Source organism: Microtus oregoni, unplaced genomic scaffold (assembly GCF_018167655.1).
Source record: "Microtus oregoni isolate MIOR12 unplaced genomic scaffold, Mior012 000069F_ref0000032, whole genome shotgun sequence".
Taxonomy (NCBI): Eukaryota; Metazoa; Chordata; class Mammalia; order Rodentia; family Cricetidae; genus Microtus; species Microtus oregoni.
Genome location: NW_024543976.1, coordinates 8,285,143 through 8,310,894, shown reverse-complemented (window position 1 = coordinate 8,310,894; position 25,752 = coordinate 8,285,143). Strand labels below are relative to the sequence as shown.

Sequence of the window (25,752 nt, the reverse complement as noted above, 5' to 3'; positions counted from 1 at the left end):
GAGACCAGAGGAGGAATTCACGTATCCTGTTGGCTCTTTCTCTCCCTCTTATTCCTTTAAACTGGGTCTCTCACTGAGCATGGAGCCCATCATATTCAGCTAGGACGGTGGCAACAAACCCAGCAATGGCCCCCATCTAGCCGACCCAGTGTTGAGGTTACAGACGCACACAGACATGCCTGGCTTTTTACGTGGGTGCTGGGGATCCAAGATCGGGTCCTCATGGCTGAGTAGCGCTCACTCTTTACCCACTAAACAGTCTTCTCAAACCCCACTCTTGTTTTTGGAACATCCTCTGTCGTCCACGGTGGCCTCACCTGCATTCCTTCCTATCAGCCAAACTGCAGAAATGGGGAGATCTTTGGAAGAAGTGAGAAGTGTGGGCTAATGGGCCAGACAATGCCCCTTTTGATGACCTGGAGAGGCACTGTAGCACAGGGGCTCCTCTGTGGAGCACCACCCTCTGTGGGTGGAGCACCTCCTTACACAGCATTGCCCTCTAGTCTTCGCAACAGGCGCTCACTCCCTACAGGTGCTGTGAGCAGGACCAGAAAGCAGATATGAAATGAACCTGTCAGACCCCTAATCAAGGCCTCAGGCCTTAGCCCTCCATGTGCTAGGATGGCAGACACGCACTACCATGCCCAGCGTGCACTACCTTTAACAAAAGGAAGAAAAAACAATGTTTGATACGTGTACCCACAAGCTCTCGAAGAGTAAAGACTATCGTGTATGCCTAAGGCCTCCAGCACAATGCTCCACTTAGTTATTTCTTATTAAATACTAATGGATTGTGAGATAAAAATATCCTTTGATTGAGCATCAGCTGTAGTTTTATTGGGTGATGGGCCTCAAGGACTCCTCTTCCTATTGATTTAAATGCTTTTGAACTGATAGGATTACTTTCATATCTCAAACGCCCTTTCTGCAGTTCATCGCAGCAGCCTGCTGAGATCATCCCGGTCACGTGATGCGCAAATGCCCTCGGTGCAGTTCTGATCTGTATCTAGAATTAAAAAACCAAATGTCAGTCTTTCTCATGACGTGGTACAGCAGTGAGGATTTATAATGCGTTGACATAAACAGTTCCTTGTGTAATCTGTGTGGGTTTTATTTCCCCAGGTCAAAATCCAGTTTTGATGGTTCCTCTTTGACGGGTGATAAGAGTGAGTGTAAAGCCGAGAGCAAGACTGACCCTAAGACTGAAAGAAAAAAGTCTTCGTCTTCCAGCCAGGTAATGAGGGACTGCAGTGTGTGTTGGCTCTGAAGGCACCATAGCCCTCGGAGCCAATGAAGAGTAAGAATGGATAAATGCGGTGCCCCGCTAACCAAGGCCAGAGTAGGCACGGGGTTTCGAAAATGTGAAGGACAGATGGACGCTGCTCGTCCGGCTACCTGATTCCACAGCTGACCCATTCACACACACACACACACACACACACACACACACACAGAGGAGTATGCAAGACTGTGGGACCGTCAGGAGCCTGACCGTCAGATGCTGGTATCTCACAGAACAGGGGGATGCTGCATCCACACCCTTATGATAATTCAGTCTCATCGGGAACCCACCACACAGAGAAATAAGACCTATGAACACACGGGTCGCAACTCTGCTAAATTCACCCAGAGAGGTGACAAAGCCCACCTTTACTGGGGTCAGCTTGGGGGAGTTTGAGTTTTATTTGGGGTTTGGATTCTGGGAGTTGAACCCAAATCCTGTGTACCAAGAACACACTCCGCTACTGAGCGAGACCCCTGACCCCAGTTTCCCGCATCTCCCCTAAATGCATGCATACGTACCTTCTAAGAACTAAACAAAATCGTTGACACAGACAGAAAACTTAAGTATTTTTAATCTTATGAATCTAATGAAGGTGTGTCATTTTCAAAGGTCTGTTTTTGCCATCCCCCACGGGGGCCAGGCAGCAGTCAGAATATGTGCTTATTTCCTGTGTTGATTTTTTTCTCTTCCTTTCTTTCTTCTCCACTCCTCACCTAACAATACTCTGCTGCCAGGGCTGCCCTTGAACTCATGACAATCCTCTTGTTTTAGTCTCCCAGCTGTTATAATAGAACATCTCCAACCCTTATTTTTCTCTTTTTGAGACATGTCTGCCCAGTATAGCCCAGGCTGACCTTTAACATGGGACCCTCCTCCTCCTGCCTTAGATTCCCTAACAACCCATTACGCGTGCATGTCAACATGTACAACTCTTCTGGGATATTTGAAATTAGGTGTGCAGCCAGTGCTGTCTGTAACCATTAAAAAGAAAGACTGTGAAGCCCCTACCGTATAGGACATAAAGCTTTCAATACAGGCTCCTAGGATGGAGAACCTGAACGGGGACCCTCATAGGAAGAAATTCCAGAACTCTGATGCAAAACGAATGCATGGGAGGCAGAATGCATTAGTACACGTTACATAAGATGTCCATCTGATAAACAGCTGACATGAAGGGGCCATCTGCCTTCTTAATGACCTGATCTAGAATGTTCTTTATGCCAGTAGATGGTCTGGTTTTGCAGAGCACTGATAGTTCAGATAGCATCAAGGACCTGCTTGCCAGAGTTCTTACCACAGTATTCTCAGCCTATGGGGATTGAAGGACCCTTTCACGGGGGGGGGGGGGGGGGGGGGGGTCACACATCAGCTATCCTGCATATCAGATATTTACATTATGATTCATAACAGGATCAAAATTACAGTTATAAAGTAGCAATGAAATAATTTTATGGTAGGTGTGACCATATGAGGAACTATATTGAAGATGGGGCACATTAGGAAGGTTAAGAACCACTATCTTATCACATATTTTCTCAGGAGCGTTCTAGAAGCAGAGCAACCTGTCTCTAAAGGATCTGAATATGTCTCTCAGTCACTGTGTGGCCGTGTTCCTCAGTAGCCCTGATTCACGATGTCCTAAGCCTGGAATGGGGGTGTCACCTACTTGGGTTGGGGCACAGATGATGCTTGCGGTAACCATTTCGCTAGCTATAAATTTCTGGCCGTTTGTGACCACCACAGTTGTGGAGACAGGTGCAATTTGCAAGGAAGCCATTTGCAGTGCTTCAGACCCTTGGGCCTTGTACTGCCCTGGAGTGTTAGGTCCTGCTTGTCTGCCTCTGGCCCCATGTGCTTTCGTGACCACATAGTACTGGTGGCCACATCTTGTCCCACGTGGTGGGCTCTCCCAGTGTGTTACTCCATGTCAGTGTCCTTCTCAGGCAGGGAATTCTTTTGATGTCAGTCACAGAAAAAAGAAACTGAGGCCCAGGGGAGCCAAATGGTGAGGGCATGACCATGCACCAAGGCAGAAGTAGAGGCAAAGACTTCAAGCTCAGGGTGATTTGAGTGCAAAGCTTCTAAGTCATGAACTTTCCCCCAAGGCACTTAGGTGTGTATGTCTCTAGCACCTTCCCTGGTAAAAGTCCTTAGACTGTCATCTCCTGTCTTATCAGGAGTACCTTTGCCCTGCTCTGATGCTAAGCTGGCCACCCAGCAAGGCGTTAATCATTAGAACGTGAACTTGTGTGATCCCGTGTCCCCTATGTCTCACTGAAGGATTGAACTTGAAAAATCAATCGGTTAGACTAAGGCTAAGATGTATGATGGTTGAAAAAGCTATGGCGACGGTGCTGATGCCTGTGTTTTGTCCTCCCGCAGTACAAGGCCAACATGCACTTTCACAAGCTATTCCTTGACGTCCCAACTGAAGAGCCGCTGAGGCAAAGTAAGTCCCGCCTGTTGCTGGCTTAAGTTACAGGTTTAACATCTGACTAAGGGAGCCGGAGGCACGGCTCAACAGTTCCAGAGGACCTGGGTTCAGTTCCTAGCCCCCACATGGCAACTCACAACCATCCATAACTCCAGTCCCGGACCACCAGTGCCCTCTTCTGGCCTCCAAGGGCACTAGGCATGAACATGGTACACAGATAGATATACGTGCAGACAATTCATGCATACACTTAAGATAGAAATAATATTTTGAAAAGTGTTTTTTTGAGTTGTCGAAACAGTTTAGGAAGAAGGAAAGCGCATTCCAGGGACACGGTCGCCAAGAGACAAGTTTCTGGAAGGTATAGGCCATGTCCTGACGGGAGTGTCAGCTACACTCAGCTTTCACTAGCAGCCTGGAGCATGGGTCAGAAGGAACCCCCTGCTCTCGTGATACCGACGCATCCAGGCAGGGTCCACAGTGATGTCCTTGCCATTTCTATGTATGCCGAAATATCTGTGACTGAGGCATCCTGAGATTTGGGATAATCAGCCTGAGGCAGGAACGGCTGCCACAGATGTCTAACAGGAAGCATCGTCCCTGGTCTACGGAAGCATTCATGCCTGTGTGGTGGGTGCCGAGCAGAGTGAGCACACCCAAGCAGCTTCCGGGCATACCTGGTTAGCATGTGGCTCATCACAGGACCCACGATTTAACTCCAGCCTCTCTTGGCGTATACTTGTTGAGTCAAGACTAGGTTTTGCCATGACGAGCTGCTGGCAGAAGGTGTGGTCATGTGCTCTTACCCCGTCACCATTTCATCAGTGAGTCATTAGGATCTTGGCAAGAGAGGACCTGGAGTGCTTATCTTAGCAGGCAGGTGACACACTGTGGCAGACAGAAGAGGCTTTTCAAACATCATTCTTGGCTTCTAGAGGGAGACTTGCCCTCCTCCCATTTCTGCTCTTAGGATGTCTCTAACACTTCGAATTGAAAAATATATTGTGGGAGCCTAGGCAGTTTGGATGCTCAACTTACTAGACCTGGATGGAGGTGGGTGGTCCTTGGACTTCCCACAGGGCAGGGAACCCTGATTGCTCTTCAGGCTGACAAGGGAGGGGGACTTGATTGGGGGAAGGGGAGGGAAATGGGAGGTGGTGGCAGGGAGGAGGCAGAAATCTTTAATAAATAAATTAATTAATTTTTAAAAAACAAAAAAAAGAAAAACACATTCTAGTCACCGTGACCTTATTATGCTAAAGATGACTCAAGAGCGAGGCACTCCTGAGTCCCACCCAGCACTCAAGACTACAGCAGGTTCTCAAGTTTGAGGCCAACAAATGCTGAACTCCAGGCTAGCCTGAACCACACAGCAACACCTTATCTTAAAAGAAAGAAAGAAAAACTGGTAAAGAAGTGATAATATAGCCAAATGTGTGTTCACATATTGTAAGTGTGGAAACGGATAGCAAGAAATTAAAAAATGGGGAGCAATTAAACCTGCAGTGGATAAAGAACATAGGAGTTATTCCCAAAGTAATGTCCTCCTCAAAGAAAGGAAGCCAAAAAGTTTTAATCTGGGAAACTATACAAGCAGAAAATCACTTTGGGGGGTGAGCATACTTCTGAGCATGCTCATTTTAAGATCACAGTTCAAGAAGGAAAGATGACAGACACACTTTTGGGCATGCTTCAACCCAAATTCACAGGGCACATACTTGAAAGTTAAAGTGGAGGACCTGAAGGTTTTGGGGATGCTCAGTCGGGGTCACAAAGATGGTGGACAGGAGCATCTCTGGTCATGCCGAGCTCTCTCCAGTAAGTTTTTTGGTGTAAAACAAACAAAACGACTGTAGCCAAACAAGGCAGGCAGGCCATTCTGAAGTTGCATTAAATGGATGTGTTGGCCCTGAAGATGCTAGCAATGGAACTTTGGAGTGTGAGTGACTATTTCATCACCAAAATACAGGCAAACTGTTGTTTGAGCTAGACCTCCTGGAAGCAACAGTAATTTGGTGAGATTCTAAAGGTACTTTTCCACCCGTCTGTCCCTTAGGCTTTACCTGTGCCCTCCAGAAAGAAATCCTGTACCAAGGCAAGCTCTTCGTGTCGGAGAACTGGATTTGTTTCCATTCCAAAGTCTTCGGAAAAGACACTAAGGTCAGTCTAGAAGACAAGGTTAACACGGTGTTCACTACATGTCACAAATAGAAATTACTTTAAATTTAGCTATATTTTGACATCTCCATCGTGAGTCTGACTTTATACCCCATTTCCTTTGTTGTGCTTCCCAATTCGACAGCTTTTAAATGACCCTGGATGATCTTCCTTCCGCTACTGAATCCCTATTACCCCACGTGTCATCAGAGACACTAAAGTTGTTTCTGTGCATTTCTGGGAAAAGCATTCATTCAAAACCAAAACACGTAGCTGGGTGTGGTGGCTCAGCCCTATAATCCTAGCAGGAGGGCTTCCGGGAGTTTGACAGCAGCCTGGGCTATAATAAGTGACTTCCAGGGAAGCCTAACCTACTGCATATGACCCTGCCTCAAACAGTTACCCCACCCTAGAGGGGGGGAAAAAACCTTTTAAAACTTAACCATTTTTGCTATAATCATAGCAGTTACTAGGACAACAGGTTTGTAAATTAGTGTCTTAACTCTTGCCGGCACAAGGGACCTGGAACAAGTCGAGTGTACAAGCCTTTGTCTGCGGAAGTCAGAGCCCCATGATCTCAAATATGCTCTGGTGTGGCTGCCTTGAATTCTCTGTTAAACACAAATTTGAGCTGAGATACAGGCCAGACACCCAGGGCTTGAGAATAGCTCCGTGATGAAAGAAGTGGCAGTTTCCTGAGGCACCGCTTTCTAAAATTGTCCCACAAGCAAGAAAAAGGCCTTCCGTGTCTGTGAACTCTGGCTTCGTAGCACAGTTCCAGGCAGCCAGAGGTCAGAGGTCACCTTCCTGCTTTGTATGACCTCAGTGAGTTTTCACTTACTGTGCCTCGAGATTATGAATAAGCCATTTCATACCCATGAAGTAACCGGTGATGAACTCTTTGAAATTAATATACTATATCTAAACATCCTCCCTATAGCCACTGGTAATCCTGTAAGGACCACTCAACAAATATGACGGATATTCTCTATTGTGCTGATGTTAGCTCTGGAGGGAGCTTGCTTCATGTTGCTTTATATATATATGCTTATTGTGCATTATTCTTAGGCATATTTTGAGTTGAGGCATTCTCTGAATTAATACAATACAAAATAGTATTCCACTGTAACTCTAGATTTCAGGATTATAAGAATTTGGTCATGGAGTCTGCAGGGGATCCAGTCCTGCTTCTCAGTGGGATAAACATGGGTCTGAATTCAGAACGAACCTGTATTTATAAGCAGAGTCACAGGAACTGAAGACATTCTGAATAAAGGATTTTTCTTTTTCAATAACATATAAGTTCCCGACGGCCGTGAGTGAGCTTTGAGCTAATGTGACTTAGCAGTGGTTTGAAAGTTCTGCTTCTACTTTAATGACAAAGAACCTTTTCAGGAGTGTCCCGGGTGGTTTAATACACAGATACACTTGGGCTCCTTCTGTATGAGCTACGTCTAATCTTCAGAGAGGGGACAGAATGAGAACCAGGGCCAGGTTTGTCTGTCTCTTCCCACCCCAAAGATGGTGTCAACAAGGTTTGGGCTTTTGAGGTCTTGCAGAATTCCCTCAAAGGTCAACAGACCTCCATCCAGTATGATTCAATAAGATTAAAGGCTTCCAGTTTGCTCTCAGAAGGGACCTTTCTAAGCGCCTACTCTGAAACACATGTTACTGGTGCGGTGTTTTCAGATGGCAGTCAAATTAACAGGCATAGGTATGTCACGTTCCATCTTGTCTCATTGGAAGCCCACTTCGTCTTCATTTCACAAGTGATTTGGCTCTAATTTTACAGTCATGGGACAGATGATTAAGATTCCTTCTGGCTCTCTTCTGCCCCAGAGAAGCCTGAACCTACGGCTCTTGTCACTGTGTGCTGGGAAACCAAACTGGACTTGTTCTGATACCGTCGTCATCTTAGTAGATCTCAAGTTCTACTTTTTCAGCGTTATCCCCTGCCCTTGAGAATGTTTGTGGGTGAAAACAGTAGTTTTTAGAAAAGTGTCTTAAGTGTGCTTGGTCCCTCATTCTTCCGTCTTCCTTCCCAGAATGCCTCAGAGCAGAGGATAACCCATCTCAGAGACACGTGTGAATGCAGATATTCAAAACTAAAAATTTGGTTTTATTCCTTCAAACTAACAGAACCAACACAAGGCCCTCCTCCTCCCCACTGACCCAGTGACTCTTTCAGAATGCGTGATGTGTTTTTATAAGATACACGTTCGAGTAGGTGTGTGCATCTAGGCATCGAGTCAAATCATTTTTTTGGAAAACCGTACCTGCTTGTGAGACTCTTTGAGGGTTCACGGTAATATGATCATTTTCATTTGCCCACAAAACAATGGCGGTCACTGTTCTCTGTGTCGTCTGGTGTATTCTTATATCATATGGAAGGAAGTGACCATTTTGGATCAGATCAGTTCAGATTCCAACATTTGTAAGGTCTAATGTACAGGACCTTGAATGAGGCATGTATGCCTCCAAACAGATTTCATGATCTGATATCAAAGCCTTACATGATTGGCAGAGTTAAATGACAGTCTCACCTGATAACTAAGAATTGTTATTACTTCTGATTTGAGCCAGAAATGAACATGTTGTGCATTTTGATTCCATGAGACAAATGAGGAACCTGGAAAAGGGTTTTGTTCAGCACTGAATGTCCTCCACACCTTATCTTATTTAATTCAGAAAAAAACTTTCTGAGTATTAAGAAAGGCTGTCAGTACTTGTAAAACTGGAGGCAGAAGCTTTGTGTGGATGGCGTGTCAGGCTGAGCAGGTAAATAGTACGGGACTAAATTCAGGTTCAAGACTTCTGTCCAGCATGTTTTCCCCACCCACGTGTGTTCAACCTCAAAACCGAGTCCAGAGCAGATCCCATAAGCGCTAGGCCTCCATGCAGCAGAGTTCAAGGCTGCATGGACATCAGGGTAGATGCTGTGTTCTGTTACCGTGTCTAGAATGTCCCAGCCATGCCCTGTGGCTTTACAAACTCCACTCTGAACAGCTCAGTGAGGTCCCCACCGCTCCCGTCTTCACTCTTCCTCCTGAAGCCCGCTGCTTCAGGTGTAGATCTGAATCGCTCTGTGTGAGGTCTGAGCTGGCGTTGACTGGATGGTTCTGTTTCAGATCTCTATCCCCGCCTTCTCGGTCACCCTGATAAAGAAAACCAAAACTGCCCTTCTGGTGCCAAATGCCCTGATCATCGCGACAGTGACAGACAGGGTGAGTACAGCAGCGTGGGGCGACCTTTGCTTTGTCTGTGTTGTTTTCTTCTCCTTCGCTGCTACTCTTGATCTTGTGAGACTCTGTTATCATTAATGCGTTTCAATAGCAAATTTGCAGGAACATCAGCGTAGACAAACACTAAACATGCATCGTGCCTAGGACAACTCTGAAAAGTATGTTGGATGCGTGGAACCTACTGTGTGCTAAAAGTGTTTCCCTCACCATCCAGTTGACACCAATAAAAGATTTATTCTTTAAAAACAGATGCAGGAGCCTGGCAAGATGGCTTAGTGGGTAAGAGTGTTAACTGTGCAAGCCTAACAGACAGCATTCAGTCCCCAGATCCCAAAATGGAAAGAGAGAACTAACTCCCAAACACAGTGCTTTGACTTCTACATGTATTCATTGTAGTATGCATTATGTCCATGCATGTATCATACACACATATACATGCTTGTAATTATAATAGAGTAAAACTAAGTTGGAAAGGGGAAAGGAAATAAAAGCTTGGACTTGGTGAGGCGGTCCATGCCTTTCATCCTGGCACTCTTTGAGTTCAAAGTTAGCCTGGTCTAAGTCGCGAGTTCCAGGACAGCCAGGGCTACAGAGAGAAGCCTTGTGTTAAAAACAAAAACAAACAAACAAACAAGAGAGAGAGAGCAAGAAACCTGGGCTAGTGCAATGGCCCAGCAAGTAAAGGGACCGACAAAGCCTGACAGCCTAAGTTTGACCCCCAGTCTCACAGGTGACAGGCGCTTGCACACATAAACTCCAGCACACATGTGCACGCGCACACACACTAAATGAATTAATTTGAGAGTTTTTTCTAATCCAAAGGTGAGCCAGGCGTGCCCCCAAGCCTAAAGATCTGAGTGCCATGCCCAGGACCCAGGTGATGGGAGAGAACTGAGTCCATCACGTTATCCTCTGAACATGCACCACAACGTGCTCACGCACACCCCTTACATGCTCTCTCTCTCACACACACAATGCTCATATGCTCATTCACATGCTGACACACATGCTCACACATACATGCTCACATATACACATGCTCATACACACACATACATACTCACCACATTCATATGCACACACATGCTCATATGTACATACACAGACACACGTTCACACACACACACACACACACACACACACACACACACACACACACACAGCTTCTCTTCTGTTCCAAGGTGCTGGACTAACTCCTGAACTAGGCTGCCCTGAACACGCACATCCAGAAGCATTTCCATTTAGACATTTGTTTCACCTGTTCTCTCTGTGAAAGCGTAAAGGCTACTTTGAAATTCCGTAATAGAGATAACTGAGTAGGAGTGAGAAAGGAAAAAAAAATAACAGCTCTTCTGGCCAAGTGTGCACATCTGTGATCTCTGTACTTAGGAGCTAACTCAGGAGAATCGTAAGTTTGAAGCCAGACTGGATTATGTAGTAGGTTAGACAGATGTTAGAGATAGATAGATAGATAGATAGATAGATAGATAGATAGATAGATAGATAGATAGATGATAGACAGATGGATGATAGATAGCTAGATGATAGATAGATAGATAGATAGATAGATAGATAGATAGATAGATAGATAGATGATAGATAGATGATAGACAGATGGATGATAGACAGATAGATAGATAGATAGATAGATAGATAGATAGATAGATAGATAGATGATAGATAGATGATAGACAGATGGATGATAGATAGATAGATAGATAGATAGATATTCTTATAAGCTAGAAAACAAATTAACATGCCTTTTTTCAATACAAATAGCTACCAAGCACTTACTCTTTGCCAGGTGTAGCGCACAACGCCCATCTGCGCTCTATGTGCTACCATACAGTTGGTGAACCAGTCAAGGGGCTGGAGATTGAAACACACAAACACACAGAGACAGAGACATGGGTCGTCCTTGAAACAGGAATGCCCCCTTTATCGTGAACCAGAGCCGCTTATATAGAGATCCTTAACTGATAGCCACGCCCCAGCCAAACGCACCAGAAACCACTCTCCTGCCATCAGGAACTCCTGAGGGTCTCGTGCTCAGAGCAGCTGCAAGCATTACAAGTTGTTTACCAGAAAATTCAGGATCTGGGGGTTCACAGCTCCCAACAGCCAAGTGCACATTAAGGGCTTTTTCTGTTTTCTGATTTATTTGTACGCACCCTGTATGGAAAGCGTGCTTGAGCGGTTTCCCATTGTTTTTTTTTATTTAAATTTATTTATTTATTAAGGATTTCTGCCTCGTCCCCGCAACCGCTTCCCATTTCCCTCCCCCTCCCCCGATCAAGTCCCCCTCCCTCATCTGCTCGAAGAGCAATCAGGGTTCCCTGACCTGTGGGAAGCCCAAGGACTGCCCACCTCTATCCAGGTCTCGTAAGGTGAGCATCCAAACTGCCTAGGCTCCCACAAAGCCAGTACGTGCAGTAGGATCAAAAACCCACTGCAGTTGTTCTTGACTTCTCAGTATTCCTCATTGTCCGCTATGTTCAGCTAGTCCGGATTTATCCCATGCTTTTTCAGACCTAGGCCAGCTGGCCTTGGTGAGATCCTAATAGAACATCCCCATTGTCTTAGTGTGTGGGTGCACCCCTCGTGGTCCTGAGTTCCTTGCTCGTGCTCCGTCTCCTTCTGCTCCTGATTTGGACCTTGAGATTTCTGTCCGGTGCTCCCATGTGGGTCTCTGTTCGAGACAGGGTTTCTCCGTAGCTTTTGGTTCCTGTCCTGGAACTAGCTCTTGTAGACCAGGCTGGCCTCGAACTCACAGAGATCCACCTGCCTCTGCCTCCCGAGTGCTGGGATTAAAGGCGTGCGCCACCACCGCCCGGCTGCGGTTTCCCATTGTTAATTCTAATATTATCTAATAGTTTCAGAGCTAGCTCTACCCCTAGATCTGTCCAGTGCTGGAGCCCACAGTGCCCTTACTCTGAAATGCAGTGATGCTGACTTGGAGATTGCATCATTCTCTCAGTAGCCAATGAGAGGGATCAGTCAAACTCAGTCTGAAAAGACTCCATGACACACCCATGAGAAAATCACAGCTTTTCAAATCTTGTAGATGTACCATTTACACAGACGTGAAATCTTTCCATATGTCGTTTGCTTCCAAAATATTTGGCTAGCTTTGATTTTAATTTTTTCCTCCGTAACTCACAAGCATCAGGGTCGGGGGGGGGGGGGGCTGGATCTCCATATGAGTTCAAGGAAGAACCTGGAATTCACATGAACAAGAGCAACCCTGTTAGAGCTGCTGGGACATTTTCTCCAGAAATCTAGGTCAGAGCAGAAAAAGCAGGCCTCCTCCAGGATACACAAAATACCTTCAGAAACAAAATGCTCTAGAGGGGAGGGGGCTTTGGAGGACCCAGCCTGTATCACCATTCTTGCCTTAGTGCCCTGCCCTCCCATCTCTGTTTTTAGGGGGCACCCATGTCATCCTTTGGGAGCCTTCATCTTGCTCCATTTTTTAAAATTATGCTTAAATTGAGTTTTGGGGTTTTATACTGTGATATGTGTGATACGGAGCTGGAGCTGTGGCTCCGTTGGGAGAGCGCTTGTCTCGCAGCGTGAAGCCCTGGGTTCAGTCCCCAGCATCACGTAGACCGGAATGGTGGTGCATCTGTGATCTCTGTTCTCGGAGGGGTGGAGGCAGAACTATCAAGAGTTCAAGATCATCTTCAGCTGATAGCGAGTTTAATACCAGCCTGGGTCACATGAGACCCTGCCTCCCCAAGCGGGGGGGGGACACATGGGGAATGTACTTGTTTTATTCAAGAAAGAAAATAAAAAATTGAATGTTCAGGTGAAAAATAAAAACCGAGGTTATATAGTTGAAGTGAAGGTCTTTGTCATTTGAAAATATAAAAGCTAAGGGCCAAAACGATGGCTCAAATCCTTAAGACCACAGTTGTCCTCTGATTTCCACAGGGACACCATGGCACACATGTGAGCGTGCGTGCAAACACACATACACACTAAATGTAATTTTAAAATTCCTATAAGAAAACACAAACCCTACGTGAGGAGTATGTTTTGAACTCTAAACTCTTGATTGCACTTCATGTTCCAGTACATATTCGTTTCCCTGCTCTCCAGAGACTCAACATACAAACTGCTCAAATCTGTGTGCGGACATTTGGAGGTACGTGTGACGTCAGAACTCTATGCCTTCTTCCTTCGGTATTTCTTAACGTCTTAATTAATAAATAAACGATCTGGGTTTTCATTTTGTTCCTATGCTTTCAGAACACCAGTGTCGGTAACAGCCCCAACCCGTCTTCTATTGGAAATAGTTTCGAGACGGTTCGCCCTTCGTCTCTGCCTCTGGTAAGCTACCCCGAGAGTGATCTAAAGGCATGAGCCAAGGATGGAGCCACAGCTACCCTGTGCTCACACCACTGTCAGGGCTTGGAAGAACTCCTGACCAGTGTAGTTGGGGACAGCTGCAGAGCACAGCTTGTCTCCCCAGAAGCAGAGGAGTCAGAGGAGGAGGCCACTAACTTTTTTTTCTAGTAATCTACAGGTTGTTCTATACAGAGAAGAAATGTGGTCGCGAGACTGGAGGTGCATAAGGCCTTGCTTCGTTTGCTTATCAGCTTTGTCGTGTGTGGTGCTGGGGGTCAGACCCAGGGCCTCACGCATACTCGCCAAGCACTCTCTACTAAGCCACATTTTAGACACAATGCTCCTTTAAAGAGACTCACACATCTCTTTGAGGCAGGCTCAGCTCACAAAGGTCTGTGCAGGGTACTATACTGTGTACACTATCAAAAACCAGGGAAAATTAGAACCAGTTCTTGCCTTCAGAGACTTCAACTTCGGAAAAATGAGGCAAAATCAGAAATGACCAGGCAAAGCTGTTATGCTCAGATGGCAGATAGAGCTGTTAGGGTTCTCTTGGACTTTGTAGATCACTGCGAAACCTCCCGTGGTATCTCCCATTTGTACGCGATACCGATCAATAATAGAATTTTGTTTTTCCGAGAGAGGTCTAACAAGATCATATAAACCATTGACCCCACACTGATTATTGATAAATGTTTGCCTTGAGTCAAGCAATACAAACCCATGGTTTCAGCTAGGTGGTGGTGGCGCACTCCTTTCATCCCACCTCTCAGGAAGCAGAGGCAGGTGGATCTCTGAGTTTGAGGCCAGCTTGGTCTACAGAGTGAGTTCCAGCCAGAGCTATACAGAGAAACCCTGTCTTTAAAAAGTAAAAATAAAAATAAAAAAACCATAGTTTCAACATCTAGGAATCTTCTTTTGCATTTTGAAAATCTAGTAATTAAAACATTTTCACATAAAAAAATTGAACAGTAAAGTTTATCTTGATGTGGTGGCATACACCTGTAATCCCAGTACTTGGGGAGCTAAAACAAGAGGACTGCTGTGAGTTTTAGGCCAGACCGGGCTACACAAGCCATGCTAGAAATACATAGCAAAGCGGGCGGTGGTGGCACACGCCTTTAATCCCAGCACTCGGGAGGCAGAGACAGGCGGATCTCTGTGAGTTCAAGGCCAGCCTGGTCTACAAGAGCTAGTTCCAGGACAGGAACCAAAAACGACGGAGAAACCCTGTCTCGAAAATTAAAAAAAATAAAAATATAAATACATAGAAAAATCTTGTCTCAAAAGCAAAAAGGAATGTTTAGAGCAGTATTTTTCATAATAGCCCCAAAGTAGGACAAAACCCTGTAACGGAATGTCTTTAATATAGTATACAGTGGAGTATTACCCCTCGTGAAAAGGACCTGAAGTGCTGATACATGCTACCACACGGATGGATCTTAGTATCATTATGACAAAAACAAACACAAGAGGCTATGTGTCCCATGACTGCATTTCCTGAGGCTTCTCAAGTTAGAGGGGATTTCCACCCTCTTCAGTCATCGTGAAGATCCACAGCCCTGGGCGGTACCAAGTACACACAAGATGCCTTAGAATTCAGCAAACACGGTGTCCAGCCTGAGCCCACCCAGCTGGGGTCTATCCTCAGGCAAGTTCCTTCCCGTGTGAGCCACTTCTTTCATCCACTGAAATGCTAGCCTCGCCGCATGGGTGGGCGAGTCACTGGATCCCTGTGAGCCAGGCGTTTTGCACGCTGCCCCATGCACAATGAGCCTGCATGATTAAGTTGAAGAGACTCGGGTTCTTCACTTTTCAAACTGGGCTGTAGCACAAAGCCGTGGAACACGACCCCAGCACCAAACAAAGCAGGCACAGCGGCTCCTACCGGTAGGGGTTGAGGCAGGAGGGTCCAAGGTTAAAGGTCATTCTCAGTTTACATTGAGACTTTGAGACCAGCCTGATATAGATGGAGACCCTGTCTCCAAGAGCTAAATTAAGTATAAATTAATCAAATTTTCAACTTTCCTTTTCCCTATACATCATTGTAAGGAATCTAATGAATGTTGAGGTGACCCAAAGACAGCAAACTCAAACACAAAAGATGCTCGTTTGCTTATCAGATGAGTATTTCCTCAGTTGGCCACTAAACTGTTAAGAGCTCAGCCTAATTCTGCTTTTGCCAGGGTCAGCTGGGAACACCAAGTGTCTCCTTAGTCTTAAACACTTCAGGGAAGCCAGTAGAATACAAATAAAAACGCCTCTGCTGGGTGACCTTTTCTCCCTGTCCCCTTCCTGTCCCCTGGACTATAGTCAACCCTGATCGGATCTAACTTTAAAGGTTGCAACCTCTTTTCCCAGTCTGATTTGCCGGCTGTGATTTTTTTTTTCCTTTCCTGCGCCTACTGTCATTTTTTTTTTAATTATAATTTGCAATACTTTTGTCTGCATATTTGAATGGGTTTAAGCTGTCTGTCCACTCTTCTCTCGTGCTGTCTGCGGCAGTCAGATTCTTCGGGGCCAGTCTCCCACTGGCAGCTTCTCAGTCTCTCACCAGCCATCCAGTGCTTTCTCTAGGTATTTGTTTCTACCCAGCCGTGTGCTATTTGTTAATAGAATTCAAACCATGCAGAAGAGTCTCAGTTTCCGTAACCAGATACTCCCAAGGTTAGGAAAATCCTAGTGGGTGTGGTAACCCATGCTTCATTTCCATATTTTATGGGTCAGGCCTAAGCAAGGCTGCTGGAGTTTACAAAGGCTTGCCTGTCTCCCCTCAGGATTTCAATGATGAATTCTCAGACCTGGATGGAGTGGTTCGAAGACGAAGGCAAGACATGGAAGGATACAGCAGCTCCGGCTCCCAGACTCCCGAGTCCGAGAACTCCCGAGGTCTGGGGAAATTGTGTCCCCATTCAAGTTCCATGCCCCACAAAACACCCTCCCCTCGCCTTCTTCAAAACACAAAACCAGGCCCACCCTTCTCTTCCTAGTTAATGGTTGCAAAGGAAATCTGGGGAGAGGGATCCTAAGGAAGAGAATTTCCTCTGTGGCAAAATCCATCTCTTTTGTCCATATTTGACAAACATCTCTTAAGCTGATAAGCTAGGGTGACTGACAGAGATCAGCGTGAGGTTCCTCACCTATGTCAGTCTTAGTAATAAATAGGAGACTATTGTATACTTTGTACCTGTGGATGCCGACCCCGTGACCCTGCATCATTTTATTTCCTGGTGAACTCTGTGTTTCGGTCTTCAGGCCCCACATCCCACTCATGAGAGCTTCACAACGTGACCATCGTGTAGATCAAGGAATCCCGGGTTTTGTAGCTGATCCCAGGATTTTTAAATATATTGGGGAGCAAACTGACCTCGCTTCATTTTCTTGACAGACTTCCACGTGACCGAGTCCCAGACAGTTCTGAACGTCCCCAAGGGCGAAGCAAAACCACCTCGGACAGATGCGCATGGGAACAGAGCGCCAGATGGGAAAGCCAAGAGCCTGCCTGCGCGTGGTGAGGAGCAGGGTTTGGACGGGACCTGCGCGTGGTGAGGAGCAGGGTTTGGACGGGAAAGCGACTTCTGTTGGTAGCCAGTAAAGAGCCCAAGTGCTTCACACCATGGTTGCTCCCAGGGTTCCTCGCTTCCTTCCTCCTTTTGGTCTCTTCATGTCAAATCCCACTTACTAATTCAGTAATAGTTAGTTCCTGGTTCTGGACTTTACCGGGGGTCACGGTGGAAGTTGCCACATTAGTCTCAATACTTGGAGATTATGAACCAAAAGTTGGTGGTTAAACTCGTTACTGGCTTGTTTCTTACTTATTAACTATAATAATAATAATAATAATAATAATAATAATAATGGTGTTACATTGTAACATTGACCCCACCACCACCCAATACAATACTTGGCAGGAGGAAGCCTGTCAAATATATATTACTAGATAAAATGACTTGGGGAAAAAAAAATGAACCTACTGGTTAAAATACCAAGGAGGAGGCTTCCACTAAACTTCCCTTCCACCTGGGAATGAACCTATCTCAAGTACCTCTTCCCTGTTGAAAAACTGTTAAGTGAAAGAAGTATACTGGGGTGCTAAATTGTTGCTCTTTTGGTTCCCCTCAACAGGCCCGTCAGAAGCTATTGGTGTCTTGCATAGCGTCAAGTCTCAGAAATGCCCAACTCTCCGCCACATTCTTATATTCTATGCAGTTATGTAAGTAGATGTGTTTACTCTAAGTGGTTTATGTAAATGATCCTGTTTTGCCGATGAATAATCTCTTCACGTTGCCAAGAGTCATTGTGAATCCCACTAGTGCTGACACAACCCACATATTTTTCTTGGCAATTTCTGTTTCCTTCTCCGATGTTTTTTTAATGCCCCCCTCCCCCTCAGGCTTAGGTTAGCTTTTCAGAATCAGTGTGCTGAACCAGCCACAGAACCGTGGACTGAGCCACAGTCAGTAACTCCCGAAGCATCTTTGTTCTGCTTATTTATTTTTCTGGGTGTTGAACTTCCTCTGAACTGAAGACAAAATATCTTCAAGATTTTACTGACAACTTAGTTGCAGACATTTTTTAGCATTTCAATCAGCTTCCAATCTCCAACCAATTGCTTTTCTGAGAAGAGCCAGTTCAGGTCTAAAATGTCTCTCATACCAGAGGGAGGTAAATACGTTCATCTGGTGCCCATTAAAGCAAGGAATTTGGGACTCTCCAGGGAACAGAGTTTGCTGCTCCTCTGCTCAGGCTCCTGGACCAGAAAAAGAGAGTGCTAAAAAGGATGGGAGTTTCAGCTTAGCCATCCTGCTTGGGTCTGGCCTTGAGCAATCCTATAAGAACAGCCTTTTTTTTTTTCTCTCTCTCTCTCTTTGAGAACGTGGGTACCAGGATTTTAAGTACTCTTGCTGTGAAATTTTATAATAAACTTTCCATTTTCTTTCTTTTGTTTTATTTTTTATTATTACTTTTCTATTTTTTATTTCATTTGAATGTTTTGCCTGCATGTATGTCTGTACACCACATGCACACCTGGCACCCATGGAGGCCAGAAGGCATTGGATCCTCTGGAGCTGGAGTTTACAGTGTGAGCCACCCTGGGGGTACCAGGAATCGAACTCAGGTCCTCTGGAAGAGCAGCCAATGCTCTTAACTGCTGAGCCGTCTCTTCAGCCCCTCCACTTAGACCTTATTAAAGTCTCCCAGGCCTTTGATTAATTTTGAAAACGCTCCCAAAGTAGAAAAAGAATGGCTCTGAGTTCATTGTTTTTTAAACATCGGTTCCTGGCCAGTAATGTATTGGAAATGTCTCGTTGCCCCTCTAGTGTCTGTGCACTGATCATCTCGACCTTCTACATGAGACACAGAATTAACACTCTGGAGGAGCGCCTGGGGTCCCTGACGTCCATTGTGGAGCCCTACAATACTGAGTAAGACGGCTTCCCAGTGCTTGCTCTTCGGATTAGCGTAACAACTGTCCTAAGTTTAGAGTCCTCCTTGGGAAACACCAAGAAACCGGTCCTCTCCTCTAGCCTATGGTTTTCTGTTCAAACTTAACAATCCATGCCTTTCTCTGCCATGGTTGCACTTAATGCTGTTTCTCTTTTTCCCTACAGGCAGCCAGTCCCATCAGGACTGGGATCACAAGTGCAGTTAAATGTGGAGGCCCTTTGCCAAGAGCTTACAGCTAACATAGTGAAATTAGAAAAGGTAAGTCGATCTTTCCTGAGTACAGGAGCAACCTGATCATTCCTTTCGACGGCCACTGGTCATTTTTAGTTCCATAAAGAAATAGAATTTAATCTCCCCACAAAACGATGATCTGGTTGCTCTGTCATTTGTGTCCCTGGCTGCACATCAGACCACTGGTCAGTGATCAGTGGCACTGGGGTTCGTGGAGGGATGCATTAGGGAGGAGACTCCGCTCACATGAATATTGTGTTTAATCCCTGTCACTACCCTGGCTCATAAGAAATAAAGTTTTAAATTACCTTGCTCCAGCTAGAAGGCTGTTATCTGGGGGCCTAGAATTTGAACCACTGGCCAAGTTGTGGTTAGAAGTCTCCTGCTTGCTTTAGGGGCTGCACACACAGCTCAGCAGGTAAGGGCACTGGCTGCTCTTCCAGAGGACATGGGTTCAATCCCTAGCTTCCACATGACAGCTCACACCTGTCTGTAACTCCTGTTCCAGGAGATCCGACACCTTCACATAGACATGTATCTTCACATAGACATGTATGTATGTTTATGTGAAGACACATAAAATAAAATAATGAATAAAATCATTTTTTAAAAACTGGGTATGGTGACACACACCTTTAATCCTAGCTCTTGAGAAGCAGAGGAAAGAGGATCTCTGAGTTCTAGCCAGCCTGGTCTACAAAGTGAGTTCTAGGCTAGCCACGGCTACACAGAGAAATCCTGTCTTGGGGGGTGAGGGATCCTCTGCTTGGAATGGGCTCAGTGATCTTTAGCACTCAAGAGGGTGTGGGTTCAATCCTAACAATAAGTAAATCTGCCTTCTGATTTAGTGCTCATATGCTTCTATCTCCAGAATATCTTCCTTGGGTCAACTCTGTCCTTAGTTAGCTTCATTCCTAGATTTGATTTGGTAAGAGGATGAATGAGGAGAGGGTAATTCATAACTGTCCTAGAGATACACCTAAGTATCAGGGTTTATTTCTTCTTTCAAACAGTTCCATTCTTTCCCATCTGGTAACTCCTTTGGTTTTGCCCCAATGCTTTACCTGGAGCTCTCCAGAGTTGGGGGCACTGTTGTTTTTCAGTTTCACTCCTTCTGACTTGTAAATGCTGTCCTTTGGATCGGAAGCACACAGAATCCTTTCGCCTTTCTCCCTCCGCCTGTGCCAAGCCCCTGCCAGGACACGGCAGAAAGATTTGTTCCCCATCCGCAGTTAGCACGTCTGTGTGGGGCTCAAGCCACGCCCAGCTGGGCGGCTAGAGAGACTGCTGGAAATGAAGGGAGGCCACATGCATCCCAAAGTAGAGTCTGTAAAACATAGATTTGGGTCAAAATGTTCCCAGAGGCGCTTGAGCTGTGGCCTGGCACAGCCTGGGAATGAAAAGGCCTACCGAGATGCACTGTGGGAAATCCTGAGGCATGACTCAGCTCTTGACAGCAATTCCTTTCTGCTGTAAGAGACTGGTCGTATCTAAACCTCGTGGTCATTCCGCAGCTCTGCTCCCCGTTTCTGTTCATTGTCCCTGCCCCCCTCAGTCACCTTCACAGGAAATCCAAGGGTAACCTCCCCTTCGAGTCCCACGAAGTCAGTCACGCCACGCTGGCCCCGGACCACCCATCTGACACCGTGAAATTGAATCCCGTTATAAATTTTCTTTCTATTTTCCGTTTATTATTATGCGATGTGAGGAAGTATAAGGAGTGTGTGTGCATGGGTCCCTTAACACGTGGTAGGGGTCAGAGAGGACAACTCTTGGGAGTCAGTTCTTTCTTTAGCGGGTCCCAGGAACAGAACTGAAGTTGAACAAACTGCCTGCGTTTTTACCCACGGAGCCACCTCCATGGCCCCTATTTGTATTTTCTGTATTTTCTAATACTCCTGAGAATCAGCATTTAATATATTTATTGACTGCTGGAGTTTTCGCTATCAGTTGCTTATTTATCTCTTTTGTTTGTGTTGTGATTTTTTTTTGTCTCTATAGGTATGTTTCTTTCTCTTTTTTTTTTTTCTTTTTTTCAGTTTTTCAAGACAGGGGGGTTTCTGTGTGTATCCTTGGCTGTTCTGAAACTCACTTTGTAGACCAGGCTGGCCTCAAATTCAGAGATCTGCCTGCCTTGGTCTCCTGATTTCTGGGGTTAAAGGCTTGTGCCACTGGCATTGTTTGCTTCTTTTCCACGTTTATTTGTATGTGCGTGTGTGCTCACAAGCACGCGTGTGTGCATGCACATGATACCACATAGCACACGTGGGAGTCAGAAGACAATTTGTGGGAGTCAATGTGGGTTCCAGGGTTCAAACTCAGGTAGTCAGGCTTGACAGCCAGAACTAACCCCTAAGCTTCTAGTCTAGAGGTGACATTGAAGCTAGCTGGGACGTCTGCTGAGCCATCTCACCAGCTCAAAATGCTTCCAGATTTGTTTTTCTTTAGTGGCAAGTGTTTGCCTGCATGTATGTATATACAATACATGTGTGCAAGTGCCCCCTTGAGGCAGAAGAAGGCATTACATCACCCAGAACTGGAGTTGCAGGCAATTGAAAGCCACCTGATATGGCTGCTGGCAACCAAACCAGGGTTCTCTGCAAGAGCAAAAAATTCTCTTATGTTGGGAATATTTGGAGTCCTGGCCTTCAGCTGCTCTTCCTTGCTAGAGATCTTTACTTTCCTTCTGATTTGAGTTACTAAAAGCTGTGTCAAAGTTGTTTACCAGCTCTGCTTCACGAGCACATGTTGCCTTAGCCTTAAAGATCAGCGGATAAGGTTTTCACCTGTTGGCCCACCTGACTGTTGGGTATCTAAGCCTCCATGGTGCTATTGAATAAAGGGCTTCTTACCAGTGTCTAGAGGTCCACATCTCTCTGTCTCTGTCTGTGTGTCTTTGTGTGTTTCAACCTCCAGCCCCTTGCCCGAAGCTCGCAAACTGTATGTTAGCGCATAGAAGCGCAGACAGGCGGTGTGCACTGCACTCTTACATGCTAAACCTCTCCCCCCAAGTTTTTTTTTTAATGGGTAAAGAAGTAATTATTTTCCTAGGACTGGAAGGGGCATTGATGGTAGATTGATACAGTAGGAAGAACCTAAATTTGAGTCCTTTGCTACGTGTGTACATGGTCCTGTGACTCTTCCTCCTCCCTTGCCCTCAGTTTCGTATGCAGACCCAGCCTGTGTATAAGATGACACAAATCCATCAGTACCTCACCTCATCCTGGAGGCCCTTTCTTTCTGCTTACCCGGAGTCTGCCTGCCTGTAGGATATCGTAGACTCCTCTGAGCAGGGTCTTAGTTTGGTCTGTAGTGCTATCACTGGATGCTACGGTTGAGTCATTTATAAACAGAAGGGATTTATTGAGCTTTCCGTTCCGGAGGTTGGGAAGTTCAAAGTAAGGAGGGTATACCTAGTGAAGGACTTCCTGCTGATGGAGACGCCATGGTGAGGCAGAGCGAGCTTGCTAACCTTGGTTGTCGCTTATTACCAAGCCTCTAATGCAACTCTTAGTAAAGCCCCACCTTAAAATACCAACAGCGCAGGACTTTGGGGGTTCCATTTCAGCATGAGTTTTGTCGAGGGGGGGGGGGGGGGACACACAAATACCAGGCTGTAGAGTATATTCTTTTTTTATCCACAGGGTTCTCTACCCGATCATAATATTGGTTCAGAATCTCTTGCTCTGAATTCCTTAAAACTGACCTATTCTGTGTTTTCTGAGGGCATTTTAATACCCAACTGTGGACTGTAGACCATGGGGTAGTTGGTCTTTCTGGAAGCCAGTCTTCTGTGGATGTTATGCAAAGCAACATGTAATAGAATTGCTAAACATTATGACGCTAGTTAAAAACACAGGGTGGAGCTTTATTTAAATTTAACCTTCGCATAGCTTTTTATTCTAGGTAGGATAAGGTCTAGCATTTCCCAGCCATAGCAAATATACTCTTAAGAGACATACTGTAATTTCTAACAATGGCATCTCTTTTATTGTCTCAAGATACAAAACAACTTACAAAAGCTGCTTGAGAATGGTGACTGAGTGACCAGATCCTGGGGCCAACATAATACCTCATGTTTTCCCTTGAAGAAGGTGCTTCCCGAGAGAGTCTGTTATGCGCCCCCTGCTGGCCAGAGGCGCAAGAGACTGAGAATCCAGCTGTGTTCGCGCTTGGAGGTCTCCAGCTCAGAAAGGGGGGAAAGGGAATAATTTTGCTTTTGTGCAATAAAAGTTGACCTTGTCTCTGCTGCTGCCTGAAGAAAACAGACCCATCTCGGAAGGTGAGCAAGGTTCTGGAGGACGTCTGTAGCGTCAGTAAACCCTGCACTCCATGCTTTTCAGCCCTGCCCAGCCTCCTCTTCGCTCCCTTCATGTCCCAACCAACCTTCAGACCTAAGACTCGCAATGATCCTTTAAAGAATTAGCCATGCGCCTCCAACAAGGCACTGAATAGCTCCAAATGAGCAGACTTGCTTCGAACCTCTATGTTTTTGACTCTATTCCCTCCCCCCCCCCCCCCACTTATGTCCAGATTTCTTTCATCTCTGCGTTTCAGTTTCAAGCACGTCTGATAAAGTGAATTAAATGTTCCGTTTGTGTTATGCTGTTTTGTTCCCCGGGTCTAGTACTTAATCGGAGTGATTCTCCCCTACCTCCGATCAGGAATCCTTGAGGTGGGAGACGGAAATACTGAATCAGATTCGCTCTGAAACCAAAACTAATCTTTAAGCCAAAAGTTGTGATTGTGATTTTCTATGCTATGGAAAAGTACTGTTCTTAAGATTGTAGTGGGCTACGGTGGCAGTGTGGAACCAGGATGTCTGTGTTACTCCCTCAACTCCATGGTAATCGAACGCCCTCCTCCTACAATAAAGCAATAAGTGGTGGTTTTGCTAACTTTACTTACAGTATGGGTTGGATTTTTTTTATTAATAATTATTTAGGGTACCGTAAGATCTGTAAGTGTAAACCATTCTCTCTGCAATGCATTTTATAATCATTTCTGTGAAATGTACTTTGTTTAATCAGATAAGCTAATAAGTGGAGCGGTTACGTCCTTTGAACTTGTCAGCCCACTGGGTAACTGTGCCTGGTGCACGGGCTTTTAATAAATACTCATTGGCTAAAACGCTCTACTTAACTGTTTCCTTGGTTTGTAAATTCTTTTACCTAAGGCTTACATCTCCTCGCCTCCACACAATGACTCTCAACTTCATACTATACTCCCCGCCACTGCCGCCGCCACAGAGGATTTATTTCAAAAATTAAAAAACAAATGGGGGCATTATAATGGTATCAAGGAAAGAAAATGAACATTGAATTCAGTAGATAAGTGTTTGAATCCTAAGTTTGATTGACATTTTATGAGGTGTTTAGCCTCAGACAGGATAGTTTGCCGTCCTCTTGCCCATTTTACTCATGGAACCGAAATTATCCAAGACCAGAGTGCTTGCGTGGGTATGCTGAAGCTTCAATTGTTGGGCAGTAGTTTCCCTCCTAACAGGTGCCATGGTTGCTTTGTTTTGCTTTTTAATTTTATCTGCATGTGTGTATTTGTGCACATGAGCAGGTCAGCAAGAACAGCTTCCGGGAATCAGTTCTCTCTGAAGCACAGCTCCCGGGGACAAACTTAGATCATGTGGCTTGCTCTGTGAACCCACTGTTAAGGGCTCTGCCATCTAGAGATTCATCTTAAAGCAATAACCAGGTAGATAGCAGTTTTGCATGGAAGAATATGTTTTTGAGAAAGGGTCTTATTATGTAGCTCTTGCTGGAACCTGCTATAAACCAAGCTATTCTTTGACTCACAGGGGTCTACCTACCTCTGCCTTCCAAGTACTGGGTTTAAAGCCACATGTCACACTCAGCCTCCGTCTTGGAAACTTTCTGTAGCAGAATAGGTTTTGTTTTGGCGTGGCTTTGTTTTTTGTTTGTTTGTTTGTTTGTTTGAGACAGGGTTTCTCTGTGTAACAGACCTGGCTGTCTTGGTACTCACTCTGTAGACCAGATTGGCTACGAACTCACAGAGAGATCCACCTGCCTCTGCCTCCCGAGTGCTGGGTTTAAAGGAGTGTGCCACTACCACCCAGTTGAGCAGTTTTTAAGAAAGGTCCATTGTGGAACCTTGTCACTGTTTGCATACCTCCCTGTTAGAGTTCCTGCCATCTCGCCAGCCCAGAATATCTTTTCAGAAGCTGCCCCCCCCGTTTTATTATATTTATCTCATGGGAGGGGGCAGCATACATGTGCATGACGCACAGGTGACTGCTTGCAGGAGTCGATTCTCGCTCTGTATGAATCCCAGGAATCTATTCAGGTTATTAGGTTTGGCAGCAATCTCTTTTACCCACTGAGCCATCTTGACAGCCCCTTATGTACTGCTTCTAAGCATGTATCCCGATACTAATGCTGTGGCTAGATTAACTGCTAGAGCCAAGGCTGGCATCGCTCTTGCCGTCCCCTACCACAGCTTCCCTGGGGCTGGGTTTCGAGCATAGGCCGCCCCCTACAGCTTAATACAGCATCTTTGATAGCCCGGATGTCCAGGCTGTCTTTGTTGTGTCTAGATGCAAAGCCTTTTCAATAGTGTGGGCAGAAAGACTG

The 25,752-nt window shown here is 45.6% G+C and overlaps 1 protein-coding gene across 2 annotated transcripts in view; it reads left to right on the top strand.

Moving 5' to 3' along the window:
* Positions 1 to 24,277, top strand: part of Gramd2b (GRAM domain containing 2B) — a 90,717-nt gene extending 66,440 nt beyond the window's left edge. For both annotated transcript variants that reach the window (XM_041641466.1, XM_041641467.1), the window contains exons 3-14: positions 1,123 to 1,234; positions 3,668 to 3,734; positions 5,776 to 5,879; positions 9,005 to 9,100; positions 13,194 to 13,265; positions 13,370 to 13,450; positions 16,246 to 16,357; positions 16,857 to 16,979; positions 17,594 to 17,681; positions 18,790 to 18,894; positions 19,081 to 19,174; positions 23,149 to 24,277. In XM_041641466.1, coding sequence (XP_041497400.1) covers positions 1,123 to 1,234; positions 3,668 to 3,734; positions 5,776 to 5,879; positions 9,005 to 9,100; positions 13,194 to 13,265; positions 13,370 to 13,450; positions 16,246 to 16,357; positions 16,857 to 16,979; positions 17,594 to 17,681; positions 18,790 to 18,894; positions 19,081 to 19,174; positions 23,149 to 23,190 — 1,096 coding nt within the window. In that variant the 3' untranslated portion in view covers positions 23,191 to 24,277. The remainder of the gene's footprint in view (positions 1 to 1,122; positions 1,235 to 3,667; positions 3,735 to 5,775; positions 5,880 to 9,004; positions 9,101 to 13,193; positions 13,266 to 13,369; positions 13,451 to 16,245; positions 16,358 to 16,856; positions 16,980 to 17,593; positions 17,682 to 18,789; positions 18,895 to 19,080; positions 19,175 to 23,148) is intronic.
* Positions 24,278 to 25,752: the final 1,475 nt, after the last annotated feature.